Source organism: Stegodyphus dumicola, chromosome 8 (assembly GCF_044657685.1).
Source record: "Stegodyphus dumicola isolate Sdum_Otavi_A_Nest chromosome 8, ASM4465768v1".
Classification (NCBI taxonomy): Eukaryota; Metazoa; Arthropoda; class Arachnida; order Araneae; family Eresidae; genus Stegodyphus; species Stegodyphus dumicola.
The window spans coordinates 101,501,122-101,512,185 of record NC_140775.1 but is presented as its reverse complement, the minus strand read 5'-3'; the positions used below and the strand labels follow the sequence as shown (position 1 = coordinate 101,512,185).

At 32.6% G+C, this 11,064-nt stretch overlaps 1 protein-coding gene across 1 annotated transcript in view; it reads left to right on the top strand.

The window, feature by feature from the left end:
* The first annotated feature begins 103 nt into the window (after positions 1-103).
* The window catches only part of LOC118193956 (3-hydroxyacyl-CoA dehydrogenase type-2-like), a 30,205-nt gene continuing 19,244 nt past the window's right edge, over positions 104-11,064 (top strand). The window contains exons 1-3 of the mRNA XM_035365123.2: positions 104-336; positions 5,459-5,623; positions 5,878-6,042. Of these exons, the coding sequence (XP_035221014.1) occupies positions 310-336; positions 5,459-5,623; positions 5,878-6,042 (357 nt within the window). The 5' untranslated portion in view covers positions 104-309. The remainder of the gene's footprint in view (positions 337-5,458; positions 5,624-5,877; positions 6,043-11,064) is intronic.

Below are 11,064 nucleotides of genomic sequence, written 5' to 3'. Positions count from 1 at the left end.
GGCCTAGCTTAGCGCACTCCGTAAATTAACTTCCTTGATCCCCTTAGCTTTACTTTTCACCCTTCCGGCAAAAAGACTTAGCGGGTGCAAAACAAGACACATGTCTGTTTGTGTCACGTGTGTTAGTAGCTAGATACAAGCAAATTGATGTAGGCTAAGAAAACTTTTGTAGAGTAGTTTCAAGTTAGATTTATTTCTTATTCAAGAAAATAGGCATTCACTTTGAAGTTCGTAAGACGAAAGTGACTTGACGCTTTGTGGCGCAAAAAAAAAATATCAATCACAAATATTAGTATACGTTTTCAAACTATGTCCAGTACGATAAGAACTGTAAAGGTAAAGTAGAAAAATTTGTGATTTCATTTTTCGGAGTAGCAAGAAACATCTTTGAAGATTTTCAGTATTGCAGTTCATAGACAATTTATGTTGTTCATTGAAATGTATCCTAACCGAAATGTTTATTACAAGTCTAAGATCCTTTTTCCGTTTGTATTAACTTGCGATTTTCTGCCTAAAAAATCTTTCTGTATTCGTTCTTTATCATTTTTCATCTGGCAAGCCAGTTACATGATGTGATAAAAAATAAATAATTTTTTAACTACAGCTATGATCGTATATAACCAAGAAATTGTGAAATTTATAGCTATTGTGGATTTTAAATTGAAACTGTCAAAAAATAAATTCAAGTGAATATATTATAATCATTGTTATGTATGTCACTTCTATACTGTGTTCTTTGGAATTCTGTTTGCTCAAATACAGCTCATATATGGTTACCCCCCACTGTTTGGGTGATTCTGCACTTTTCCAAATTTTAGGCTTTTTAGCATTTAACTAAAAATGTGTAATTTAAAATCATTTTTTTACTTCTGTTAGAAAAATTATTCCTTATAATTAGTGTAGCAGTTAAATGCATGATGGAATCTTTTTTTAAAAGACTTTTTTGATGATTCCTAGGGTATAAAATATCATTGTGTTCATTTAATTTTGTTTGATTTAGAAACTCGATCTGATTGTCATTTAAAATTGTGAGGTCACTAACAATGGGGGAATTGGTGAATCTTGTTCGTTATTCTTAGAGCAAATGTAATAGCCAAAATTGAGGAAATGACGTTCTGAACAAATTTTATTTGGAAGGTTATTTTCAGATTTATCTGATGACAAAAAGCTCAGAATTCTTCTGTTGTCAACTTGATTGTTAAAGAGAGATATGCGAGAAAAATACAGCATTTATTAGAAATGTATGAAATGTATTTTTAATAAATACTGTACTTTTAGCTTAAGGTTCACTCATAAAGTAACCGGACAATTTCTCATAAATAAGAAAAAGATTACAGCTGATCTTTGGAATATGGTAACTGGTAGTTTGGCGACATTTTGGAGGCGATAAAGGTTACTACCTAGGACTTTGGTAATAATGTGAGAAGCACTCAGTTCCGATTATGCATTATTTTGTGTGAAGGAAATGAGAGATCATGAGATATGTCATGTGACATTAATGGACGAATTACAGTTGTTTAATCAGAAAAGGGGAGGAAATCTGGAAATTTCGTATTTAGCTATATTCTGTGTTGTGTGAAACGTGACATTAATGGACGAATTACAGTTCTTTAATCGGAAAAGGGGGTTAATTTGGAAAAGCTTCATTGTGTGTTGTGTGAAACAGTGTTGATTAATTTTCAGATTGCATGGTGCTATGTAAAGTGAATTCTAAATTTTTAATGTGTTTATCTGATAATAATAAGTTGAGATTGTGTGAAAGGAAGGATATTACAAGTTTAAATGGTGGTGCAAGAAATATGGTGAAAATGGACATTTTGTGAAAAGGAGTGTTAGTGGTTTGCTGAAAGTAGTTTGAGTATAGGTGAAATTTTATTAATTTCTTATTACTTGGTGAATAGACTTCCAGTTGACTACTGGATTTAGGATTTAGAAATTAGCAGTAGAACTGCAGCGACGTAATGAAGATTCTGAAGAAGATTAGGTAAGTTAGTAGAGTCAAAAGTCTTTAATCCGGACTCGTCAGGACTTCGGTGATTCCGGATTATAGATCATCAGTTTAAATCTGGTAAGATGGCATGCAGAAATTATAAAATTAAAAATATGAAACCGTAATTTATAAAATAATGAGCAATTATGATCTAAAGGGTATCAAAATTTACAAAAAAAAGAAGCTTAATATTTATTTGTTTACTTTATTAAACATTTCTTTCAACGCACGCATGCATAAAGCATACCTTACGCATAGCCGAAATTAGAAAATTGCAACCAGAAAACTATTTGATTTGTATTCGTGATATTTATAATGACGAGGAATTTGATTTAAATCATATCAAAGACGGAGTACATCGAGATTAAATACTACATTTAGTAAGGAATTATAAGCCGAATAAAATAAAAACATCTGCCCTGAAGATAACGATAGTGCTGACAGATCAACTTCCAGTTCACTGCCGCCGCGATGTCCCCCCCCCCCCTCCGCGCAGAGCAGCGTGAAATTGATAAACAGATTTTGGAATGGTTAGATAAACAAAGGATATGGCTTTATCCATTTTTTTGTAGCAATTCGTTTTTTGTTTGATGGACATTGAAACATACATTCGTTTTCTAGATCCTTTGGGAGCTCCAGCATCGGAAATTCTATTTGACATAATCGAAAGTTTAAGCGTACTTTTATAAAATTGCTCTTACAGTCTGCAAAAAATAATAAGCCGGATCCAATTCGAAGATTAAGGAGCAACGCAATCATCAACATTAACTGAAATAGATAATTAGATAATTTTAGCTTATACCGTCCGTTATACATTAAACGCACACACGAAAATGTATTCTGCGCTTGCGCAAACGCATATGCGCAGTTGTAAATGTCTTGCGCGCACGCATAAAACGCCTATGCGCATGCGTCAATGCGGCGCTTGCGCAGAAAGATTTTAGCTTTGAGGTCCGGATTATAGATCATTCCGGATTATGGGTGTCCGAATTAACGACTTTTGACTGTATTTTCAATCAGTTGAGGATATTATTTTTATGCATTGTTCTAAATGTAAGGAGTAAATAAATTAAAATGGAATTATTTGAAAATTGTTATTAGCAATGATTTAGTTTAAAGTAATTAGGATTGTAATCTAATTTTTATTAATTTAATGTATGTGCTTATTTATATTTTCAGTAGTGTTTTTTAATTTAATTATTTTTTAATTTAATTATATTTTAATTTAATTATCGTGATTTTGTGAGTTATATGTTTGTAGTATTTTGGAATATGTTTGAGTAGTATACGTTGAGTATTTTCATGCATTTTCGTGAAATTTTTCTAATTTATGAGAAAAAAGCAGTGTACATGGATATAGTGAAGAGTGTGCGCAATGCCATTTTTGTGCAATTCTGGGATGTTTTTATAAGTAAAAATAAGTCGACGTGTACGTGGTTTAGTGATATTTTAATTAAATGATAGTTATTTTGTGAATTTTATGTTTGTAGGAATTTGGTATGCGTTTTAGTTGAAGTAAACGTGCATGGAAATAATTTAAATATTTGACACTAAGTATTTGTAATGTTTGCGGTATGAATTCGTTGGTGACATTTATAATATAATAGATAATTTCGAGGTAAAAGTTTTTAGATATTTTATTTATTTTATACGTGGAAATGTTCATATTTGGAAAGGTTATATATTTTTTCGCGATCAGGTAATTTCATATATGTTCTTTTTACCGGGTTTAAAGATTCAGAAAATTGTCATGCATTTTCGTGAAATTTTTCTAATTTATGAGAAAAAAGCAGTGTACATGGATATAGTGAAGAGTGTGTACAATGCCATTTTTGTGCAATTCTGCGATGTTTTTTTAAGTAAAAATAAGTCGACATGTACATGGTTTATGTGTATGTGTTATTGTGGAAAATGCGCAAGGAGTTTTGTGATTGTGCACTTTTTCCCAATTTTGCAGTGAATATTTGTCATGATTAAGCAGTTTTGTTAGATAAAATTTCTAGTATAAGTGTAATTTGGCTTGTAGATTGTTGGAAAAAGTGTTCAGTAAATAAAAAGAAAAGAAACATGTCTTTACTTCGTGAAGACAAAATGGCAGCGGAAAAAAAAAAAAAAAAATAGAGGGTTGCTGTAGCAGAGTTGGTCGCCAAATTTTTGCCAAAAAATCGCCAAGTTACCATAATCCAAAGATCAACCCTTTCTTCTTATACAGTCAAAAGTCGTTAATTCGGTCACCCATAATCTGGACCTCAAAGCTACAAACTTTCTGTGCATGCGTAGCGTCGACGCATGCGCGTAAGACCTTTACGGCTGCGAATATGCGTGTTTAATGTATAACGGATGGTATAAGCTAAGCTAAAATTATCTAATTCAGTTAATGTTGCAGATTGCATTGTTCCTTAATCTTCAAATTGGATCCGGCTTATTATTTTTTTGCAGACTGTTAGAGCAATTTTGTAAAAGTAAGCTTGAACTTTCGATTATGTCAAATAGAATTTCCGATATATATTTACTAATATGTAAAGGATCTACAACTGTTTATCAATTCCACGCTGTTCTGCGGCGGGAAGGGGGGGGGACGCCGCGGCGCACAATGAATTGGAAGTTGATCTGTCAGCACTATCGTTATCTTCAGGGCAGATGTTTTTATTTTATTTGGCTTATAATTCATTACTAAATGTAGTATTTCATCTCGATGTCTTCCGTCTTTGATATGATTTAAATCAAATTCCTCCTCATTATAATTCACTTCCGATAGTGAAGAAAGTGACACAGAGGTTATTGAAAACGAAAAAATTTTGATTGACAAATTAGTCGGTATTCTTGACACAGCAATTATAGGACTTAAACAGCGGAACTTTGTAACTTAAGAAGAAATTATGTCTGTTTATAGAATTAAAGAGAAAGTATTAGCACATAAAACAAAGCAACTTAAACAACTTACATTGAAAGAAATGTTTAATAAAGTAAACAAATAAATATTAAGCGCTTTTTTTTTTTTTTTTTTTTTTTTTTTTTTTTTTTTTTGTAAATTTTGATACCCTTTAGATCATAATTGTTCTTTATTTCATAAATTACGGTTTCATATTTTTAATTTTATAATTTCTGCATGCCATCTTACCAGATTTAAACTGATGATCTATAATCCGGAAAAATCGATAATCCGGAATCGCAGAAGTCCCGATGAGTCCGGATTAACGACTTTTGACTGTATATATTGTTTTAATTAGAATATTAGTTGCAAGTATGTTAGATTAAGTAGAATGTTTTTATTTGGTCACATTTACTGATTTCCCAGGAATTCATTGGAAGTCATTTTGTACAGTTGTAATTAAAAGACCACCTTTTATGCGTATTATTTTCTTGTTTCTGTAATATACAGATTTTTACCATCTATATCTAGCACATGAAATATTTTTGCTAAAATAATTTTCTCCTTTTTCTTAATTTTTCTTGAATTCTTTGAAGGGTTTAGTTGCTCTTGTTACTGGAGCAGGCTCTGGGCTTGGAGAAGCTACAGCTAGACGATTGGTCAGGAATGGAGCAAGTGTAGTTATATGTGATTTACCATCCTCAAATGGACAGAAAATAGCTGAAGAACTTGGAGAAAAATGTGCTTTTGCACCTATTGATGTAAGTATTTATGTTTAGTATGATTATTTTAGACTTTATTAGATTCACTTTAATTAAAAAGGAAGAATGTGACTAAGGGTTTCTTTTTGGTGAGACTCTTGGTTGGCATTAAAGAGAATATCAACTCAGAAAGTTAAAAATCATTGTTTTTAAAAATAGAGTATCTTCGTATATTTTAATGTAGAAATTCCAATTTAATTATTTTAAAATGTGTGTGCTTTAGTTAATGAGTTATTGATATATTTAATTTATAGGTGACCAAAGAAAGCGATGTACAGGAAGCATTAAAAATAACAAAAACAAGATTTCACAAATTAGATATTGCTGTAAATTGTGCTGGAATAGGTATAGCCACAAAAACATATAATTTCAAAAAAGATGTTCCTCATTCTTTAGAAGATTTTATGAAAGTTGTAACCGTGAGTATCCTTTTGAATTATAAATAAAAAAAAGCATTTACTATTGTAAGTTTTACAAGTTTTCGGTGGGGTATAAAATTTTGTATTTTTTTTTTTACAAGTTCTTTTTTCAAGTACTAAAATATTTCTGAATCATTTAAATTACTAAAGTAATTTAAAATTATGCAAATATGAGATTTAAATTAACATTATAATATTGTATTATATAATAAAATATCTGTAATGAAAGTTTTCTGCCAGAAAGTTAGAGGGAAAACCCATGAAAGCAGTACCTTTAGTGCGGGTAGTAATCACTACCCAAATCTATGATTTTTCCCCAATGTTTTGGTAGTTTTTCAAAGCCTTTAGCCTAGAAACTTGGTGGCTGCGAATCCCCAAAACGGTCAAACTCATTTTGGACATTCTGTGCAGGATAGAAGATAGTACCAGCAAGATGTAGTTGCAGGTGTGGAAAAAGGTAGAAGTCTGAAGGAGCAATGTCGGGGCAATATGTTGGGTATGGCATAAGATACCATTCGAATCCATATTGTGTCCAGCTGGTGAATGCAGACACATGTGATCTTGCACTATCTTGATGGAACATTACCTTTTTGCACCGGAATTCAGCTTCACATCTTTCCATGATAGCATCGTCAACACAATCTAGCATCTTGCTGTATACCTTACTGTTGAGGGTTTTACTTTTTCCCAGATACTCTTTGTGGATAATACCGCATCTCTCTTGATAATAGCACGACAATCCTATCAGAGCATGATCTTTTTGTTAGTCAAATTGCGCTTTGTAGTGCTGCCGACGGGCTCACTGGCCGTAGACCAACCCAACTTTTGGCCTTAGCCATGGAAGTAAATCCACTTTTCATCACAACTGGCAATCCATTCCAGAATTTTGCCCTTGCATTGATATAATCAAACTGATTAGGGCTGGCCTGAAAATGTCTGTGCTTATCTGCTTGAGTCAGCTCGTGCAGTACCCAGTGATTTAAATTTTATGTTAAGTTATGCAATGCATAGTGCTACTAATGGACACTGCACTATTGTCCAACTCCTTAACAAGTTCTCAAGTAACAGTGTACTGATCTAAGTTATTGCAGGCTGGCCTCATCAACATCAGTAGGCCAGCCAGAGCGATGTGCTTCTTTAGTGTCACAGTCCTCACAGTCCTTGTTTTTTAACTTTCATAACCAAACCTTTGTAGTGTCATATGATACAACATTAGCACTTAAAGCTATACAGTCAAAAGTCGTTAAACCGGACGACCATAATCCGGAATGATCTATAATCCGGACCTCAAAGCTACAAACTTTCTGCGCATGCGTCAACGCATAATGCGTTCACACATGCGCATATGCATTCACACATGCTCGTAATACCTTTACGCATGTGCGCTTAATGTATAACGGATGGTATAAGCTAAGCTAAAATTATCTAATTATCTATTTCAATTAATGTTGCAGATTGCGTTGTTTCTTAATCTTCGAATTGGATCCGGCTTATTATTTTTTGCAGACTGTTAGAGCAATTTTATAAAAGTAAGCTTGAACTTTCGGTTTTGTCAAATAGAATTTCCAATGCTGGATACTGTGAAAGGATCTACAAAGCGGAAGCATGTTTCGATGTCCATCAAACAAAAAGTGAAATTGCTGCAAAAAATGGATAAAGGCATATCCTTTGTTTCTCTATCTGAAATCTGTTTATCAATTTCATGCTGATCTGCGGGGGGGGAGGGGAACGTCGCGGCGCGCAATGAACTGGAAGTTGATCTGTCAGCACTATCCTTATCTTCAGGGCAAATGTTTTTATTCTATTCGGCTTATAGTTCATTACTAAATGTAGTATTTCATCTCGATGTACTCTGATATGATTTAAATCAAATTCAGTATGAATATCACGAATACACATCAAATAGTTTTCTGGTTGCAATTTTCTAATTTCGACTATGCGTAATGAAAGAAATATTTAATGAAGTAAACAAATCAATATTAAGCTTTTTTTTTTTTTTTTTTTTGTAAATTTTGATACCCTTTACATCATAATTGTTCTTTATTTCATAAATTACAGTTTCATATTTTTAATTTTATAATTTCTGCATGCCATCTTACCAGATTTAAACTGATGATCTATAATCCGGAAAAATCGATAATCCGGAATCGATGAAGTCCCGACGAGTCCGGATTAAAGACTTTTGACTGTATACGTGATTTGGTGACATTCTGTAGTTCACATTTTGCAACAGAACAAGAAGTAAATGGTGGTTCTAATCTGGTAGCATGATAGCTCCATTTCAGACACCTTAATGAAAGCAATATTTTTTTACAAATTTCACAACACAGAATTCTGAAGCAAGTCTGTTTCTTTCAAATGCCAAAATATGACTAAACACACCAGGGTGAACTGTTTGCACAGATGGTATTTGCAGTGGCTAGAAATTCTTGTTAAAGTGTGGTATGTTATTCTGTATAACATTGTAATACTTACATATTAGTGCAAACACCTAGTACAGTATGGCAGTTATTTTGCATAAGAAGAGGAATGATGGTTTATAATTTCAAACAGTTTATTTCATGTTAATTCGGTAGTTATCTGGAAAATCAATCAAAAATCTATTTATAAGCAGGTTTTAATTTCTTTTGTTCTGGGGAAAATTTCGTGGCACTTACTTTAAGAATAGATTAAAAGCAATTCTTTTTGTGATTTTGTGACAAAATGGTGTATCCTTGCAAAAATGTTGCCACAGTTTTACTGCTGCAGTTAAAAGTCAGAAGTTCATGTTTTAAAATTGTATTTTAGACAAATAATATGACAATCTCTCTGTGAAAGGCTATTTATTGGAACTTGGGAAACAATATAAAGAACACAGACAAAAATTATAGCATTGCTGAAACTGAATTAAATGCATGGTTGTCAGACTTTGGAACACTGGAAATTTAACAGTTATTATTAATGTGATTGCTCTAATACATAAGTACCAATATTATATTATGAAATGTGTAATGTATATGAATGATATATGTTGTGAATAATGTGTAATATAAATGATATATGTTATTTTTTCCTAGTTAAACTAAGATGATATATGTTAATTTTCTTCTAGTTGTGTATGAATTCTTAAGAAGTATTAAGATATATTCTGCATAATTTATATCTAAGAATCTGGGTACACATATTGTAATTACATTGTGCCTGTCTGGATATTAGAAATTTTATTTTTCAATTTGGATTCTGGGGCCTTTGCTTCTCCTGTTTTGATAATAGAAACTTTTTGTTCCAGTATTTCACAGTTTTATCGGCCATATCTATTTTATTTGTGTGATATTCTATTAATTCCTTTCTCTAACAATAAATAAATTATTGTCTGTAGCTTGCAATGCAGTTAGCAATTACCAAAAGCATAGCTGAATTTGAGTGGCTGAAATTTGCTATGAATGCAGTTAACACTTTGCAAATATCAAATGTTAAAGACAACCATTACTGACTGTCCGAATATCTGATAACTAGGCAGTTGTTAAAATGGCAGCATACTGAAGGGTTTGAGGAGGTTCATCAAAATGCTAACATTTACAACTTCAAAAGCAAAATTTCTAATTATATTTGTGCTTCTATGTATGGAAAAAAAAATAAATAAATAAATAAAAAAAGCAAATGAAAGATAGTGAGCACTGGTGTGCTGTCTGGTGCATGAAAGCAAATCAATTGAATCTAAGATGTCACTCTCACTTTGGTGTTGATCATTCAGCAATTTCTCAAATGTGTAAACAATTCAAACAGCTGTCTGGAGACTTGTGCTCAGTCGATGAAGGGGTACCACCCTAAATGAAGACTAGTATATTGCTATAGTTGCTTAAAAGAATCAACGAGAGACCTCCATAACTTTACATCAGTGGCAGCAGTATTACTTTGCAAAACAATAACTGACTGCAAGGTGTACCAAATACTTCATATGAAGAAACTGTATTGCTCATGTACCAAGTGTTTGTATTCCATTAACTGTCCAATCCAGTAAGACAAGCTTGAAGTGGTGTCAACATCTCAATTGGGCTCTCTCTCTGATTACTGTAATGCCTTGTTCATGGCCAAGTTCACATTTGCCATGGAATCGGATGATAAGTGTGTAAGGGCCTGAAGAGAATGAGGCGTGTGGAATTAGTCCAAAAACATCATTGAATATCATTCATTCAGGGGTGGCAACATTGTGATCTGAGCTGGAATTTCAATCGGATATCGTACACAGCTGCGTATCTTTAAATACAGTTCTTTGTTGCCTGAGTGACATCTGAATGAAGTCCTACACCCCATCGTGAAACTGTATATTGCAGCAATTGGTCTTGATGTCCTCATTATGAATAATACTGCCATCTCTGCCTTATGATTCTCGTATGAAGTTGCTGCTGTATTTTCCCGGCCTTAATCCTATTAAGAATCTTTGGAATGCACCCAGATTTGCTGTTTCTGCAGATATGCTCTTCCTCTAGCCTCTCTCTGACAGTTAGAAACTAGCCTAATGGAGGAAACCATGGCTGGCATCTGCAATGGTTGATCACCTAATTGAAAGTATGGCAATCACTGTAAAATTACTGTGGAGGTCCGAAGTGGTTACATACCTTATTAATTTTGTGTTTGTTTTTAGGTTTAAACATCAGTTTGTTAATGACTCAAATGAGACCTCATCATATAATTTTATAAAAGTTAAATATTGTTTTCTTCTTTGTACATAATATTTTTTTTTTTTTTTTTTTTAGTTTCATACATAAACACAGTTGCTACCTTCATGTGTAATTTGGTCTTAATCAAAGCTTTATTTTTCCTTTTTGTTGATTTTATCATTGCATGCTTAACTTTTGAAAAACCAGTGTATAATTTGCCTTCTTGAAACAAATTTCCTATTCTCTTTGTTGCTCTCTGTCTGTATTTTCTATGTTGTGCTTTCCCAACATGTTTTCTTTGGTAATGCATATATTTCATCATTTAGGAATAAAATGTCTTGACTGTTTGGCAACATTCTGTGATTCCATTAAAAAGGATAAC